The sequence below is a fragment of the Muntiacus reevesi genome, chromosome 7, assembly GCF_963930625.1.
Source record: "Muntiacus reevesi chromosome 7, mMunRee1.1, whole genome shotgun sequence".
Lineage (NCBI taxonomy): Eukaryota > Metazoa > Chordata > Mammalia > Artiodactyla > Cervidae > Muntiacus > Muntiacus reevesi.
The window spans coordinates 97,230,048-97,249,266 of NC_089255.1; the positions used below are offsets into that span (position 1 = coordinate 97,230,048).

At 45.8% G+C, this 19,219-nt stretch overlaps 1 protein-coding gene across 5 annotated transcripts in view; it reads right to left on the reverse strand.

Moving 5' to 3' along the window:
* EFCAB11 (EF-hand calcium binding domain 11) overlaps positions 1 to 19,219 on the reverse strand; it is a 161,632-nt gene that overhangs the window by 33,871 nt on the left and 108,542 nt on the right. Inside the window, exon 6 of one of the 5 annotated variants that reach the window (XM_065941295.1) lies at positions 4,694 to 6,540. The exons of the other annotated variants lie outside the window; for them this stretch is intronic. Coding sequence (XP_065797367.1) covers positions 6,489 to 6,540 — 52 coding nt within the window. The 3' untranslated portion in view covers positions 4,694 to 6,488. Of the gene's footprint in view, positions 1 to 4,693; positions 6,541 to 19,219 lie in introns of those variants that run through there. 5 annotated transcript variants of the gene reach the window in all.

Below are 19,219 nucleotides of genomic sequence, written 5' to 3' on the forward strand. Positions count from 1 at the left end.
CCTCAAGGGGGCTGCAGCTGGTTCGCTGAGGGGTCCACGGTGAGAAACAGTGGGAAACGAGAACCAGTGATAGGCGCTGGGACGCACCGATCCTCTGGGGACCCCAGGACCTGGGAGGAGGCAGGCAGGAGGAAGTCATGGATTCAGCCTTCCCCAGCGCCTGCCGGAGAGTCGGGCGCCCTGCTCGCACCAGGAGGGGGCCCAGCGGGGCTGCTAAAGCAGAAATGCAGCTTTCTGGATCTCGGGCCGACTCGCCGTCCTAGGTAGAGAAGGGTGGGTTTCCGGCCGAAAGACAGGAGCTTCACAGCCAACAGTTAAGTCGCTCAGTCGTGTCCGACTCTTTCTGAACCCATGGACTGCAGCACATCAGGCCTCCCTGTCCATCACCAACTCCCGGAGTTTACTCAAACTCGTGTCCATTGAGTCAGATCTCATCCTCTATCATCCCCTTCTCCTCCTGCCCCCAATCCCTCCCTGAATCAGAGTCTTTTCCAGTGTGTCAACTCTTCACATCAGGTGGCCAAAGTATTGGAGTTTCAGCTTCAGCATCAGTCCTTCCAATGAACACCCAGGACTGATCTCCCTTAGGATGGATTGGTTGGATCTCCTTGCAGTCCAAGGGACTCTCAAGAGTCTTCTCCAACACCACAGTTCAAAAAGCATCAATTTTTCAGCACTCAGCTTTCTTCACAGTCCATCTCTCACATCCATACATGACCACTGGAAAAACCATAGCCTTGACTAGACAGAACTTTGTTCACAAAGTAATGTCTCTGCTTTTTAATATGGTATCTAGGTTGGTCGTAACTTTCCTTCCAAGGAGGAAGCATCTTTTAATTTCATGGCTGCAATCACCATCTGCAGTGATTTTGGAGCCCAAAACAATAAAGTCAGCCACTGTTTCCACTGTTTCCCTGTCTATTTCCCATGAAGTGATGGGACCAGATTCCGTGATCTTAGGTTTCTGAATGTTGAGCTTTAAGTCAACTTTTTTACTCTCTTCTTTCACTTTTATCAAGAGGCTTTTTAGTTCCTCTTCACTTTCTGCCATAAGGGTGGTGTCATCTGCATATCTGAGGTTATTGATATTTCTCCTTGCAATCTTGATTCCAGCTTGTGCTTCTTCCAGCCCAGGGTTTCTCATGATGTACTCTGCATATAAGTTAAATAAGCAGGGTGACAATATATAGCCTTGACTACTCCTTTTCCTATTTGGAACCAGTCTGTTGTTCCATGTCCAGTTCTAACTGTTGCTTCCTGACCTGCATATAGGTTTCTCAAGAGGCAGGTCAGGTGGTCTGGTATTCCCATCTCTTTCAGAATCTTCCACAGTTTATTGTGATCCACACAGTCAAAGGCTTTGGCATAGACAATAAGGCAGAAATAGATGTTTTTCTGGGACTCTATTGCTTTTTCGATGATTCAGCAGATGTTGGCAATTTGATCTCTGGTTCCTCTGCCTTGTCTAAAACCAGCTTGAACATCTGGAAGTTCTCGGTTCATGTATTGCTGAAGCCTGGCTTGGAGAATTTTAAGCATTATTTTACTAACCTGTGAGATGAGTGCAATCGTGCGGTAGTTTGAGCGTTCTTTGGCATTACCTTTCTCTGGGTTTGGAATGAAAACTGACCTTTTCCAGCCCTGTGGCCACTGCTGAGTTTTCCAGATTTGCTGGCATATTGAGTGCAGCACTTTCACAGCATCATCTTTCAGGATTTGAAATAGCTCAACTGGAATTCCATCACCTCCACTGGCTTTGTTTGTAGTGATGCTTTCTAAGGCCCACTTGACTTCACATTCCAAGATGTCTGGCTCTAGTTGAGTGATCACACCATCGTGATTATCTGGGTCATGAACATCTTCTTAATATCTTCTGCTTCTATTAGGTCCCTACCATTTCTGTCCTTTATCAAGCCCATCTTTGCATGAAATGTTCCCTTGGTATCTCTAATTTTCTTGAAGAGATCACTAGTCTTTCCCATTCTGTTGTTTTCTTCTATTTCTTTGCATTGATCGCTGAGGAAGGCCTTCTTATCTCTCCTTGCTATTCTTTGGAACTCTGCATTCAAATGGGAGTATCTTTCCTTTTCTCCTTTGCTTTTTGCTTCTCTTCTTTTCATAGCTATTTGTAAGGTCTCCTCAGACAGCCATTTTGCTTTTTTGCATTTCTTTTCCATGGGGATGTTCTTAATTCCTGCCTCCTGTACAATGTCACGAACCTCCGTCCATAGTTCACCAGGCACTCTGTCTATCAGATCTAGTCCCTTAAATCTATTTCTCACTTCCACTGTATAATCATAAGGGATTTGAATTAGGTCATACCTGAATGGTCTAGTGGTTTTCCCTACTTTCTTCAATTTAAGTCTGAATTTGGCAATAAGGAGTTCATGATCTGAGCCACAGTCAGCTCCCGGTCTTGTTTTTGCTGACTATATAGAGCTTCTCCATCTTCGGCTGCAAAGAATATAATCAAGCTGATTTCGGTGTTGACCATCTGGTGATGTCCATGTGTAGAGTCTTCTCTTGTGTTGTTGGAAGAGAGTGTTTGCTATGACCAGTGCATTCTCTTGGCAAAACTCTATTAGCCTTTGCCCTGCTTCATTCCGTACTCCAAGGCCAAACTTGCCTGTTACTCCAGGTGTTTCTTGAGTATCCCCCACGGTCCTATTTCATGAAACAGTTTTATTCATTCTTGATGTGTGCCTTCATGTAAATGTTTTCATTATCACCAGAGTCACTTTTAGAGACATTAACTCTATTTTCCAGGGCATGTCATTTTCACATCTATTAAAGTTGTCTGGGATACAGGACTTTGTAAATTCCAGGCTTGGTACTGACACTAGACATTTTTACCTGAAGCCACTTAGTATCTGAGTCAGTTCCTAGGCAGGTTGATAAGAAGTCCCCAAGGAGGAGAGAGGGGTCTAGAATTCTCGAGGAGGAGGAAAGGACAAACATCTTTTCTATCCCTCTATGTTCCTTGGTCTTAGTCACAGAAAATATTTTTTTCTTTAAGCCCGGGACTGATAATTACAACAAACAGCTCCGTGTAAACTCTGTACTAAGGATTATTTAACAAACAGGTATCCGGCTTGAGGAGAGTTTCTCCTTGAAAACCTCCCGAGGAATCCTGTTATCTTAGAATGCATCTGGTAAGATCTTTCTACTATTAGTTCTAATCCTGTCATCTTAAAATGTAAATTGTGAGAGCGGGTCTAGTAAGAGCTTTACAACCTGAGACATTCTTTTGATTTATTGTAATAAACAATTAAAAAAGTATAAACTCCCTTGCTTAGACTAGCGATGGGGGCACTCTCTGCCCCCTTCTGATGTCTGTGTCAGAAGTTTTCTCTGTCCCTTTTGCACTTTAATAAAGCTCTGCTACACAAGAGCTCTTGATCAAGCCTGGTCCCTGGTCCTGAAGCTAAATCTTCAGAGATCACAAATCCAATATCACTCACCATAAGCTATCATGTCTATTTGCATAATATTATAAAATGTATGTTTTGGGTTTCTTTTTCATTCACTCTAAGATATATATATATATATATATATATATATATATATATTTATGATCACTAATAAGGAAAAAAAGAGCCCCTTGATGAGAGTGAAAGAGGAAAGTGAAAAAGCCGCCTTGAAACTCAACATTCAAAAAACTAGTATCACGCTATCTGGTCCCATTACTTCATGACAAGTGAGTGAAGTCGCTCAGTTATGACTGACTCTTTGAGACCAGGCCAGAATACTGGCGTGGGTAGCCTTTTCCTTCTCCAGGAGATTTTTCCGACCCAGGGACTGAACCCAGGTCTCCTGCATCACAGGCAGATTCTTTACCAGCTGAGCCACCAGGGAAGCCCGGGAATACTGAAGTGGTCAGCCAATTCCTTCTCCAGCAGATCTTCCCGACCCAGGAATTGAACTAGAGTCTCCTGCACTGCAGCAGATTCTTTACCAACTGAGCTATCAGGCATGACATGGCATGACTTCAGGACAAATAGAAGGGAAAACAGTGGAAGCAGTGAAAGATTTTCTTTTCTTGGGCTCCAAAGTCATGCAGACAGTGACTGTTTTAAAAGTTGCTCGCTCCTTGGAAAGAAAGCTATGACAAAGCTAGACAGCATATTAAAAAACAGAGACATCATTTTGCTGACAAAGGTCCATATAGTCAAAGCTGTGATTTTTCCAGTAGTCATGTATGGATGTGAGAGTTAGACCATAAGGAAGGCTGAGTGCCAAAGAATTGATGCTTTTGAGCTGTGGTGCACTGGAGAAGACTTTTGAGAGACCCTCGGACTGCAAGGAGCTCAAACTAGTCAATCCTAAAGGAAATCAGTCCTCAAAATTCACTGGAAAGACTGATGCTGAAGCTCCAATACTTTGGCCACCTGGTGTGAAGAGCCAACTCATTGAAAAGACCCTGATGCTGGGAAAGGTTGCAGTGGGGAGAAGAAGGGGATGATAGAGGATGAGATGGTTGGATGGCATCACCAACTCAATAGAGGACAGAGGAGCCTGGTGTGCTGCAGTCCATGAGGTTGCAAAGAGTTGGACATGACTTCATGACTGACCACCGCCAACAACAATATGTAACCACTTACTGGATTGCTTTTAAAATAATCTTTAAATGCTTGTTTGCAATGATAGCCAATATTTGCAATTATGAGTGAATAATACCAGGCAGGAGACTGGATCAATGTGAAATTTCCTTTCTTCTTTATTCATCAACTTCATTAGGTGACCTCTGTAAGCAGCAAAATCTCCTACTGACTGAGGCTACTTCGGGCCCAACACTCTTTTCTGGTTCAAAGTAAAGTAACTGAGAACATGTCTAATAGTTTGAGAGACTTGGTAAGAGAACTAATTCTTTTCAGACGGTATGTTTTCATGAAAAGTCTCATTTTTCTATTAAGTCCCCTAAGGCAGTCCTGCTTAAATTCTCTTTGGTAAAGGACCACTTTCAAAAAATTTTCCAGTGTGTTGCAAACTGATACTTGGTAAAACTTAATAAAAATGAATCACTAGAAAAGTGAAATAAAAAGACATGCAAGATAAAAACTGCAATTTTGTATTCCTAGTTCAACCAACAGGAAATTATATTGCAATAAATAGTACCAAAATAAACAGAAAAAGGACTATGAAAATCGTATGTTGTTCATTGAAAGTATGCATGTAGGCAACTAATACCAAGGATCACCATTACACTTGTAACTTTTTTCATTTTGAGGGAAAAAATGAATCCCCGTGTTACGTGTCTATAGGTACACTGTGAATGAACACAGAGCCCAGAAATACTGTGGCACAACTGGTGGAGAGCCCCGCCAATGCGGGAGATGCCAGAGCGACCCGCTCCCTGGGTCGGCAAGATCCCCCGAAGGAGGAAATGGCAACCCACCCCAGTACTCTTGCCTGGAGAATCCCATGGACAGAGGAGCCTGGAGGGCTGCAGTCCACGGATGGCAAAGAGTTGGAGATGACTGAGCTCACACCCAATAAAAATTTTAACGTGGCGAATTGCCTTGCTGCTTGCTTGATAATTTTCCTAACCTGGGTGCGTTTGCCAGCAAGGCTACTTGTAGGGGATCAAGTACATCTAAACTATTTCTAAGTTTTATTTTCATAATAATAATATGATGGTGATAATAAGAATAGGAAAAAAACTAGTCTCACAGAATGAAACAGAAGAGGTCTTAGAGCAATTTCAGCAAGCTCAGTTTGTTCATTTTAAAGTTTTATCTAAAATGGAGAAAGTGCTACTACGTTTTCAGAGTTCTTTAAATCCTTCAACAGAAGCCAGTTCTAGCAGTATATCTTGTAAGTTATGGTTAAATTTAAGTTATCTTTTGATGAAAGAAATGGATTCTGGATCCATGAATTTTCTGGGCATAGATCTTCTTTTGATGGAAAATAAAATTCAAAATGCCTGATCAAATCTAAGGTGTTTTGTGATAGCCTTTCACGGATGTGCAGTACTGAGATCATCGCTTGCATTGATCGTTGCTAAATTATGGAACGCATGTCATAATGATCTGTAGAAAGGTCCTAGCTTTCCTTTTTTGCCCTTTGATCTTATCAGCTATTGATAAACATGTTTCTTCTTTGCATGGAAGTACCAAGATCGTTAAAAACACTGAAGGTATTAGATATATAAGCAGCCCTGCTTGTCCAGTTCATATCTTCAACAGGCCAGGATCAAACTGTCTTCTGATTTTACAGAAATGTACAGAGTTCTTCTGTAAATCGAACATTCTCAAACAATTGTCCTCTTGATCCTCCTGATGCCTCAGCATGTAGCAACAGCTGTTCATGGTCTGCTTCCACAGGATCAAGTAACACAGCATAATTCGGAATTTAACACAGCAGCCTTTACCTAATCGTGATCTTTAGGACGGCACTCAGCCCATGGTTTAGTTCCACCGACATTTCTTTTCATGGCAAGACTTTCTCATGAGAGAGATGATCTATTGATTTACATTCTGGTGCAGCCTCTAAATCAGGGTGACGTCTTCAGGATGCTTTCTGCACCATTGGAACCTGCTCCTGCACAAAATGTAAACTCCAGTCAACGTTTGTTGACAATCTAATCCTTCATCTACGCAGTTCAGACTTTGTTGTTTGTCAGCGACAGAGCTGAAAAAAGAAATTCTTCCTTCATATCACCATCATGTTCAAACTGCACATAAACAGGAATATGAGTGAAATGACCGTGCTTACCACGGAAAAACACACTGCTGACTGTAATTGCCCCATGAGTTAGCCTCTGCACCGTTAGCTGGTTCCAGAACAGGCTGAGCTGTGGGGGTTCTGGAAGCAGCACTTGCGCTACCCTCTGTGTTAGGGATTTGCACAACATTCCTAGCAAATACCTTTGAAACCATCTTTCACCAATGTCTCACCAACTGTATATGGATTTTAGTCTTGGCAAGCTGAAATGCTACTTATCAAGAAGCTTGTAAAGCCCTCCTGTTTATATGTGAAACCCTGAACATCTGCTTCAATCAGCTTTCGAATCCAATACCTTTTGTTCAAAAAATTTTCATGGTTTTGAACTGAACTTTTTTGGATGGCATTAAAGAAATATTTTTGCGTCACTGTGGATTCTACCACCTTATATACTGTGATGGTTCCACGGCATCATAGGCAGTATGTCTCTACAAATCACCAAGCATTATGCTTTCGGGACGTCAGCATCAGTGACAGCTATAAACTGAACTCGGGGTGTGAGTGATCGCAGTTCCGAAGAAAACAAATATGTACTCTTGTCTGCTTCTTCAAACTCACTCACACCCGCACCTTTTGGTTTACACTCTTTCCACATTTAGAAATGACAAGGATTTTCTCACCAGAAACCAGACAAACAAACAAAAGAAACTCCAGAGAGGCCCGTTTTACCTTCTGTAAACTGAGGGTGAAAATGACCAGCATACATTTTATTTTCTTAATCAACTAACAATGTGAAATAATAAAAATGAAATTTTTGATTATATATGAAAACTCGTAAGGTATAAAAAGAAAGGCTTACATTTCCACAGATTTTTAGATACGTTGAGAGTACAGCTGATAAATCAATCAGAAATAATCACACACTGTAACTTGGTCCTACCACACAGGGTTATTTACTACATAAGTTGCACCGTGTATCACTCACTATTTGAGCTTACCGGAACTGAGGTCGTCTACACCCTGTTCAGTGAGACGAGTCTGCCATTGTGAACGTGGCATCATGACAATTTCAAAGTGCTCTAAAAGCTTCTGACTTCCCAGGTGGCGCTAGTGGTAAAGAATCCGCCTGCCAGTGGAGGAGATGCCAGAGACACGTGTTCAATCCCTGGGTGGGGAAGAACCCCTGGAGAAGGAAATGGCAACCCACCCCAGTATTCTCGCCTGGAGAATGAATCCCATGGACAGAGGAGCCTGGAGGGCTGCAGTCCGTGGGGACGCAGAGTTGGGTACGACTGAGCCTGCACACACAGGCTCAACAGCACAGAAGCTTCTGGTGCCCGCTGAGTGTCCACGCCTAAGTCGTCATGGGCCAGCACCAATCGCCGACCACACTCAGAACAGCACGGTCACAAGGCACCATGAATACAGAGCCAACATTACTTGCTGATTCAGGATAAGGGAAAGCAAGCAAAAGCAAGGGAGGCTTCAAGGAAGACCCTTGGGCGACTTTCAGCTTGGGCCAAAGGATGGAAAGTGATGCCACTTACTGAAGCAGGAGGGAGAAATCTGTTTGTGTGGAGTTCGGGAGGCCATGAGGTACCCAGGCAGAGACGTTAAGCGTGGGTGAGTCAGGACCTTAGGGAGAGATCTGGTCTGCTGGATGCTGTATCCCGGCATAAGATCGTCTAAGGAGAACCCGTGGCCGGAGAAGCAAGTCAGGAGCGAGGCCTGAGCTCTCCGATGTGCAGAGGTGGGCAGAGAGGGAAGTCGAGACAGGACAGGCTCGGGATAGCGGCTCTGCCGTGCATGCCTGGGTCAGAGTCGTTTTCAGGGCTCCACAGGGCGCATGGGGGAGGAGAGAGCTGCACCTCCGACTCCCAGAGCTCCGACGCAGAGCACTGCTACGGAAGCACTTAACAGACAAGCCCTGGGGGACCTCCCTGAGGGTCCAGCCCGCCCCCCACTGCAGGGCACGCAGGTCCGACCCCTGGTCAGGTGAGACCCCACACTGCCACAGGGCAACTAAGCCTGACGCAGGACAAGGGCCAGAGCGTTCCTAAAAAGAAACTAATGAATAAAAAGAGATGGTGAATCATTTAAATAAATAAATAGATAAGCATGGGATGAATGACTGAAAGGCACAACAGCCCTGCATATTCGTGCATCTATTATCCTGGCACTGAAATCTGGGGGCACTTCAGTTTTATAAACTGCCCAGGGATGATCTGTTTGAGTAGCTTACTCCTTCAAACAAACAGTAGCTCCTTTGACGAGCAGAGCTCTTAAATGTTTGTGCACCATGGACCCTTGTGGCGGTTTGATAAAGACTCTAATTTTAAATGCATAAAATGAAGCCAATTATACTGAAATAGATATGAGTATTAAAAAAACAAATTAGCAAGAAGATATTATAGGTGCTTCTTTATTAACACATTAAAGAACAAGACCTAGTGCCAAGACCAATACCCAGTGGTGGGAGGAGGAAAGGGAGGATTCAAGGCAAGGAGGAGTCACTGTGATTCCAAAGCAGCGAAGAGGGTGAACGAGTTCAAGACAGCCACAACACCTAAATTATGATGCCAAAATCTGTGAGCCCTTGAAGGCGGGAGAAGTGGGTGACAGGGGATGAGATGGTTGGAGGGCGTCACCGACTCGATGGACGCGAGTTTGAGTAAACGCCGTGAGATGGTGAAAGGAGCCTGGCGTGCTGCAATCTACAGGGGCCCAAAGAGTCGGCCACGACTGAGCGACTGAACAGCTACAAGCTGCTGGTGACAAAGTCCGAGATGCTGCTAAGATGATGGTGCTTGTTGGCCACGTTTCTAATTTAAAAAGAGGCTAAATATCCATCAGAGGTCTACGTTCACGGAACCCAGATGAAAAATCCTTGAATTGAAAGATTTTGTTCACTTGTACCCTCACCACTACATTCAAGTTAAGTTCTATTTTTTAAATGCATCTTTTTTTAAAATAAGAAAAATCATACAGTCTACCAAATAGTGGGCTTCCCAAGTGGCTCAGTGGTTAGGGATCTGCCTGCCGTTTCAGAGACTCAGGAGACGGGGATTCAATCCCTGGTCGGGAAGATCCCCTGGAGGAGGAAATGGCAGCCCGCTCCAGTGTTCTTGCCTGGGAAATCCCATGGACAGAGGAGCCTGGCGGGCTGCAGTCCGTGGGGTCACACAGAGTCGGACCCGACTTTGACGCACACGCAGGCGGAGAAGAGGCTTGGGAGCAGACTGCTGGGTAACGGTGGAAGCGTGCAGCCGAGCTGGTGCGGACACAGTGGACGTGGAGAAAAAGAAAGGAACCCGGGACGCCCCCAAGGGTCTGGGCCTGAGCGACAGGAAGGATGGAGTTCCGCGACGGTGCAGTTCTGTGAACCAAGATGGAAAATCTTAAGAGAAGCAGGTTTGAGGGAGAAGATCATGGGTCTGGTTGTGAAAGTGAGGGTTCTCCATCACACGTCCTTGTAGAGAGCTGGATACAGAAAAGTAGAAAAGCTAAAGCAATTTAAATGTCACAATAGGGACTGATTATGTTAACTATTACATATTGATAAACTGTTTATATTGATAAACGGCAGTTACAAAGAATGAGGTCTAATCATACTATTACTAAAATCTGTAACATATGCAGAATGGTACACAGCATTTTAATAATATTGTTCAGTTCAGTTCAGTTCAGTCGCTCAGTCGTGTCCAGTTCTTTGGGGTTCTATACGTAATCTGTGCCTGTCCGTCTGTGCATGTACATGCTACTTCATATGCTCAGAAAAAAATCTGGATGAATACACACCAAACAGCTAATAATATTTATCTGGGAAATGAAACTGGCAGAGGATAGGATGAAAGAAACATTTTACTTGATTTATTTCTATATTGTTAGAACTTTCAAATGAAGAACAAGTATTATATACATAATAGAAAAACTAAAAAAGTTTGAAAAGTTTTTTAAAAATGTTTAAATGACGCTTGGTTCACATGTAAGCAAACACTCTCAAATCCAGGCACATTTCCTGATTGGTCTTTGTTTTTTAATTTTATTGAAGTACAACTGATTGAAAATATTGTGTGAATTTCTTCTGTATAGCAAAGTGGCTCAGATATACATGTATATTCTATTTCATATTCTTTTCCATTATGGCTTGTCACAGGATGCCGAATACAGTTCCCTGTGCTATATAATAGGACTTTGTTGTTTATCCATCCTATGTATAAGTTTGCCTCTCCTAATTTTGGAATTCTGCTAATTCCAAGCTCCCAACCCTTCCTTCCCTACACCCCCACCCCCACCCTTTGCAACCACAGGTCTGTTCTCTGTATCTGTGAGTCTGTTTTTGTTTCATAGATATGCTGATTTGTATCAAATTTTAGATTCCACACATAAACGATCTCATCATGTATTTGTCTTCCTCTTTCTGATTTACTTTGCTTAACATGATCATCTCTAGGTCTATTCATGTTGCTGCAAATGGCATTACTTCATTCTCTTTGATGGCTGATAATATCCCTTTGTGTAAACACATACACACACACACACACACACACACACAATATATATATATATATATATACACCACTTCTTGTTTATCCATTCATCTGTTGATGGACATTAGTTATTCTTTGAAATGAGGTAGACACTTTGTGACTGCAGCTCTTGGCTGAAGCAGCAAGTAGTCTGAGATACGGGGTGGATGGAGGTGGGAAGTGAAGCGTGTGGAACGGGAAGAGAGGAAATAAGACAAGAGACAGGCATACATCAGAGATCTGACACTCAAGCTGGGACAACACTAAATCTCCGGACCTGTTTACATTTGGGGAGCACGTGGTTTTCAGTTTTTTAAACATGGATGCCTTTAGGTACCTTGGGAGCTCTCTCTTTTGCCACAAGCCCCACCACCCCCATGACCCCCACCCAGCGTGAGCCACGCCTTTCCGTTTCCGCAGGCAACGACCTTCCCACCCCCGTGCTAACATGCACTGGGCTCTTACTCTGGGCTCGGCACTGCATTCAGTTCTGCCTTCTACTCTACATAGGTAACGTCAGAAGATTGAAAGCGTTAACAATGTTTTCTACAAAACCTGCACCTGCCTCATTGTCTCTCTTTTAGCCTTGTCCATTTCTGGACACGTCAGTAAAAGTTAAAGTGGCCGTAGGATCACTCTTTAGTTCGTTCTTGTGCTGTGAAAACATGAACTCTACGAATCAGCAGGCAGGGAGCCCTGACTCCTGATTTAACTTTGACAAGTCCCTCCTTCCCTGGACTGGTAAGGGTTCCCTCTGCTTAAGTAGAGAGTCGCACAAAGATGGGAAAATGAAAGCAGCACAAAAAGAGTACAACCCAAATCACCATCAGAATGACGGCGCCAAGGACAGAGGAGGCAGGACCCAGGAGGGAACCACGCGGGCCCTGCGAGCAAGCTCATCCTGAAGGTGGGGAAAAGAAACCCTGGCAGGTAAAGGCCAAATAAAGTAAGAAGTAAACTCAGCATCTCTCTTACCAAGCATCCTTCCATACATTAAATAATATCCATTCTAAGATGACTTTAAGAGGCTGTTAACATAATTATTTGGGGATGAATAATGAATGAATAAACAAATAAATGCTCAACATGTGGCATCTCTTTATCTCAATGAAAAGAGAGCCCTAAATAGTTCTCTGTGGAATTCTTTTTTTCAAAGTGGGTGGTTTCAAGATCTAATTATGAACCTGAGGCGGATGTCTGGCCCTCGAGTTTTGAGTTTGGAACATGGAGCTAAGAGAAACTTTACAATGAGTCCTGGAAGAGAAAAGATCATAAAGTTTAATCACATGTCTCTAGGGGGAAAAAGAACAATTTTGAAAATGTTCTATTTCTAATAATCATGGAACATACATCACCTTTTAAGATCTGTTTCTCAGAAGAGCAGAAATCATTTAGTCTAGGAAAACAGTGTGGCTTAATTATTTTATTTTTTTCTTTCCTAGATTCTCTGCCAAGAACTACAAAGCAAAATGAAAAGACAGTGCGGGAGACAGCTGCTAAGTAATCTCTTTGTCGTATTTCTAATAAGATAGCGACATCATTTCTGTTGCTAACATATAGCTGCATTAGGTCTGAAATAAGCTGTTACGGCTTTTTCCCCTCAGTGGACTCCAGCTGCAGTAAGTAATACATCACTTATAATTGGAAATGTGTATCCCTCCCGAAAAAGTTTGCTCCTCCTTGCTCATACCCTTGAGCACCTTGCTTGAATTTGAAGCCACTGCTTGATATGCATACATGTACGTGTGCTCAGTCACTTCTGTTGTGTCCCACTCTGCAACCCTACGGACTGTAGCTGCCAGGCTCCTCTGTCCATGGGATTCTCCAGGCAAGAATACTGGAGTGGGTTGCCATGCCCGCCTCCAGGGGATCTTCCTGACCCAGGGATCGAACCTGCATCTCTTATATCTCCTGCATTGGCAGGCGGGTTCTTTACCACTATCACCACCTGGGATGCCTGGGTGGTCTTAATAAATAAAAATGTGGTCAACCAATAAAAATCAGCCATGTGTCAACTGGCCATCCAATAAGGATGCCTGTATATACACTGTGTCCGTATGCATGCTGTCACTTTGGTCGTGTCCCACTCTTTGCGAACCCATGGACTGCAGCCCGTCAGGCTCCTCTGTCCATGGGATTCTCTAGGCAGGAATCCTGGAGCGGGTTGCCATGCGTGCCTCCAGGGGATCTTCCCCACCCAGGGATCGAATTCACGTCTCCTACACTGCAGGCAGATTCCTTACCTGCTGAGCCACTGGGGAAGCCCCCTTGATTTGCATACATAATTTGATATTGACTGAGCACCTTCCTCCAGCCAGTGCTGAGAGTTCAGTGGGCGAGAAGAGGAGCAGCGGAGGGCAGAACTCTGAGGAGGACGACACAGAAGGGAAGGAGACTCAGACAGCTGGCCAGAAAAGCAGGAGGAGCACGGACGTCGAGAGTGAAGGGCATGCTCAGAGGGCGCGCTCACTCGTGCCAAATGCTGCGCGGAAGGACTCATGTACCCACTCGCTGGGCCAATAGAGGGGACGCTGACCCTGGTCCGCGTGGCCTCAGCGGAGTTATCGGGGCAGAAATAAGACCACAATGGATTAGAGGGGATTTGGAAATGGGAGGCAGAGGAGAGACTGCAGCTTAAATGCAGAACGTCAGACAAAGGAGGTCACTGATGCTCTTAGGTCCGCAGGAAGCGGAAAGGGGAAGAATCCGAGATCCGGGTGGCTGGATCTCCTGCGGCCGCAGACGGCGCGGGCTGGGGGAGGCAGCCTCCTCCCTCTGAGACAGGAGGAGGGGGTCCGCGGCAGATCGGAGTTACGGGTGGGAAAAGTTAGCTATTACCCTCCATCCTTATCCTCACAGCCGTCATCATCTCGAGAGTAAAACTGCAGAGGGAGACCGGAAGTAAGACGTTGTCATTTTGGTGATTTCTATTTTCTTAGAGAAACGGGGAGCAAGGCCGTTCGCTGAGAGTGCCGGAGAAGAGGTAGGGCAGAAGTCTGAGAAGAGGTGGAGGCTTGAAAACGTTTCCAGGGGAGCCAGGAGGAAGCCGCGGCCCCGAGGTCCCTGGGATGCTACGCGGCTTGCACGGCTCACCCGGCAGGCCGTCTCCAAGCTGAGCACGAGGCAGAAGGTGGAGACCTGGGCCGCCAGACAGGAGAGATGCGAAGACAAGGGGGCGAAGCAGTGGGGGGTCTGGCTGAGAGTTGATGGGCCAGGGGATCCAGAGCAGACCGGGGCGGGAGACGGGCAGTCCGGGAAGCACCCAGGGGAAGGACCGGAGGCCTCGGGAAGATGACATCAGGCGACGGGACCAGCACCAGACCCGGCCAGAGGGCACCCGCCCTGGGCGCCGAATTCTCGAGGGCTCGGCTCTGACCCTCCTCCCTGAAAGGAGTCGGTGGGGCCCGGCCTCCGTCCCCCGCCACCCACCTTTCAGATCCCCACGCAGGTCCTGGGGCCCGAAGCTCCCCACCGAAGCAGCCCTCCGCACACTCTGCCCGGGCCGCCCTCCTCCTGGGGGCCCACCAGGGGTGGCCACGGGGGGCCGTGCGGATTCACTCCCATGGGGGGCTGGCTGTGCACACACGGGCACGTGAGGCTCCTTCTCAGGGACAGGGCCGCGCTCCCCCACAGCTATCAAACAAGGCTGTGAAACCAGAAGGTTATGAAAAGGAGAGGCAGAAAGGAAAAGAAACCAACTGAAAATCTTGGAGTGAAAAACTATGGTTAGCAAGTTCAATACAGCTTAAGAGAAATTAAATAAACTGGAAGACAAAACTAAGAAAATCTTCCAGGATGCAGTAGAGAGAGATTTAAAAAAAAAAAAATAAAAGTAAGGGGAAAAACAAGCAAACAAAATAATTACGGAGACAGACGTAAGGAGAAAAAGTTAAGGAAAAGACGTAAGGGAAAGAACTGACATTAAAAGAAGTTTCAAAAGGAGGGGAGAAAAGGAGAAGAAAAAATGTAATGCTGAAAACATCCGATTAAGGGAGCCAAACAATGCGAACAATTTACACGAATAGGGACAAACATTCAAAGAAGGCCAACACCTCTTCAGAAATGAAAAAAACTGAGCTGGTTTGGCGTATAAAGGATTTTTCCTTCCGCCAAAGAGAGTGAAAGTGAAGTCGCTCAGCCGTGTCCCACTCTTTGGGACTCCATGGAAGACAGTCCACGGAATTCTCCAGGCCAGAATACTGGAGTGGGTAGCCTTTCCCTTCTCCAGAGGAATCTTCCCAGCCCAGGGAGTGAACCCAGGTCTCCCGCTTGCAGGCGGATTCTTCACCAGCCGAGCCACAAGGAAAGCCCAGAAACCTCTCCACAGAGAAGCTAGAAACACACCGATGCTCGCTACTGCCCGACCAGCGGGTTTGTGTCAGAGGTCCTGACTCGTGGAGGAGCTCTTTGAACGTGGGGTTTAGAGAGTGAACCTCCTGGTAACGGTCCAGATACCAGTAGGGCTAAACAGGCCCTGCTAGGGGAGCCGTTGGTAAAGTCACGGAGACGAAGGTCGCCGGAGCTGAGAGTGAATCTGGAATCTGAAGCACTGAGCGGCACCCAGGACGGTGTCAGGGCTCTGGGTTTGGGAAGAGGCGCTAGGTGAGGCAGGTGACCTGGGGCGGGACGGGTGACACGGTCACGGACGCGGGGAGCAAACCAGTCCGGTTGGAGGACGATCAAAAAGGGAGGGGCTACCACAGGGCCGGAACTGTCGGTCTCCAGACAGCACTGCCCTTCCGGAGCAGTGTTCCTGGACTTCCGGAGCAGTGTTCCCGGGACTTCCGGGGTGGTCCAGTGGGCAGGACGCCATGCCGCCACTGCAGGGGGCAGCAGTTCCGTTCCTGGTCCGGGATCTAAGATCCGCATGCCTAGTGGGGCAGCAAAAAACCAACAAGAAGCAGTGCTCCTTCCCCATGCTTCACTGGGGGTTCAGACGGTAAAGAATCTGCCCACAGTGTGGGAGACCCGGGTTCAATCCCTGGGTCGGGAAGATCCCCCAGAGAAGGAAATGGCAACCGGCTCCAGTATGCTTGCCTGGAAAATTCCATGGGCAGAGGAGCCTGGTGGGCTGCAGTCCATGGGGTCACAGAGAGTCGGACACAACTGAGCGATTAACACTTTCATTTTCTTTTCCTTCAGAAGAGGAACTGAACAAAGCACTTGAGAAGGGACAGATGTCAGTGAAAACAAGAAGGCAGATGCGAGGTTGCACCCCTCAGTTAAGGCTGTAGGCAAGCTCGTTTAGAATGGAAAAAGGGCTCCAGGGATGTCACTGGAAATGTTGAGTGAGGGAAGAGTGGAGGCCAAGTCAGAACAAAGCAAGACCCAAGTATCAACAGAATCAGCTTGAGACAGCCAGAGAGAGGAAGGGCTTCTGTCTGTGACAGATGGTGTGGCTGGGAGCGTGACGTGGAAGACTCAGCTCTCTCTGTTAGCCTGCCCCAGCCTGAATACTGACAGGAGAACCCGTTTCTACATGGTAAGAAATGGTTCAGATGGCCTCTTGGGGTTACAATGGGAAGAAATTAAAAAAGAAAAAAAAGAAAACAACTCTGAGGACTTCCCTGGTGGTCCAGTGGCTAAGACTCTGAGCTCCCAATGCAGGGGCCTGGCTTCCATCCCTGGTCAGGGAACTAGACCCCACGTGCTGCGGGGAAGATCGAAGACCCCGAATGCCAGAACTAACGCAGACAAATTAAGTGAGTAAATACTTCTTAAAAGTAATGAGTGATCTTTTTTTTTTTTTTTAAACAAATGAATGCTCAAAAACAAATACTCTGACCTCCAGATCAGAACCACTAAGCATTAACTGCATGCGTCATATCTGACAGGGCCCTTATCCTGAAATGTAGTCCTCACTTCTACATCCTCAACACAGGGATATTCTCATTTACCAATACTAGAAATCTAGAGAAATTAGGATATATCATTAAGGAATACTCAAGGTTGCTTTCCTTTAGGATTGACCAGTTCAATCTCCTTGCAGTCCAAGGCACTCTCAAGAGTCCTCTCCACACAGGAAATCAACTCTGAATATTCATTGGAAGGACTGATGCTAAATACACTGGCCACCTGATGCAAAGAGTCGACACATTAGAAAAGACCCTAATGCTGAGAAAGATTGAAGGCAGGAGGAGGAGACGACAGAGGGACAGATGGTGGATGGCATCACAAACTCAATGGACGTGAGTTTGAGCAAACTCTGGGAGATGGTGAAGGACAGGGAAGCCTGGCATGCTGCAGTCCACGGGGTTGCAGAGTCAGACATGAGTTACCGAATGAACAACAACATTAAAGAAGGTATCAGGAACAAACACCAAGGTCTTAAATATAATAAATATTTAGTACATGGCTGTAGACTTAGACTGATGCTGAAGCTGAAACGCCAATACTTTGGCCACCTGATGCAAACAACTGACTCATTTGAAAAGACCCTGATGCTGGGAAAGATTGAAGGCAGGAGGAGAAGGGGACAACAGAGGATGAGATGGTTGGATGCTATCACCGACTCCGTGATATAAGTTTGAGTAAACTCCGGGAGTTGGTGATGGACAGGGAGGCCTGGCGTGCTGCGGTTCATGGGGTCACAAAGAGTCAGACACGACTGAGCGACTGAATTGAACTGAACTGTAGACTTAGAATATGTTAATAGAAGTATTTAATGGCTTAATATTATGTTTAGTCTACTTGAAATATTCTATTTTACAATTTCAACAAAGAAACTGTCTCATACTTTGCATAATTAACTTCAGAGAAAGAGGTTTTGGAGACCAGTATCTGCTGATCACTTAGCTTGGCTGTCCTCCCAAATCAACGCTTTCCATTACGTCTGTCTTATCATTTCCCCTGATGCGGAACATGGCACGTGCAAGTCTCAGGGAGCATCCCTTTGAATAAGGAGCAAGTATCAAAACAAGCAAGGATTGGCATCTGCTAGCCTATGAATCTGGACTGTTAATTATATAAGACAAACACCATGTATTCAAGAAAATGGTACCCATTCATCCACTTTTTTCAAAATGGAAAAGCACTACATTTAATTTGTGGTTCTCTGCATTTTAAATAGGCAACTCAATGAAGCAATAAATGTGTTCATAATGAATAGATTTTTCTACACAGGGGACTCCTAACGGCAGGAACAGAGTTGAAGGTTTAACCTGGTGAACAAAAAAGTAAACAACAGAACACACAGGAATAATTTGAATTTAGCCAGAAAACGATGTTTTGGTTTTTTGTTGTTGTTTTTTTTTTAAAGAATCACTATTGTTAAGGGTAATTTTTAGGTTGTGATATAAATGCATCATTGTGTAAAAAGAAAAGATGGCTGTGATTAAATTACCAGTATCTAAAATAAGATCTAGTTCTCTGTGTACCCTGCCTGTCTCCCCAGCAACTGCTACGCTTGGCCACTCTGGGGAGCCCCCCAAGCCTTCCAGACTCCCCTCTCTTCTTCCTCACGCTGCTCTGGGCTTTTTGCCTCCTTTGATCCAAACTCCCACTACTCTCCTAAACCTTTCCAGTGGGTGCCATGGGACTTCTGCCTCTAATTAAACTGTGCTATATCCTAACTTTGATGACAGAGGAGGAGATGGTTGGATGGCATCACGGACTGATGGACATGAGTTTGGGTAAACTCCGGGAGTTGGTGATGGACAGAGAGGCCTGGCGTGCTGCAGTCCATGGGGTCACAAAGAGTTGGACACAACTGAGCGACTGAACTGAATACCCTAACTCTGGTGGAGCCCTATACCAAGGTCAGAGGTGTGAGGCCTCGTATCAAGGCCACAGACACGGAGCCGCACGGCAACGTCATCTCCAGATCAGATTGCCATGAGCTCCCCTGATCCAAACCGGCCAGCTCCCTGACCCCTTCATCAGTCACCTAATGGCACCCTTCCAGCAGGAATCTTCTTTGTCTTAAGGCTATAGAAGTTGGCAATGCACCATGAAAAGGGGGTGCCCTCGCGAGCTGGCCCGCTGTTCCAACGGTCGACCCTCCTGGTCTGTCGGGGGGTTAGCCCGCT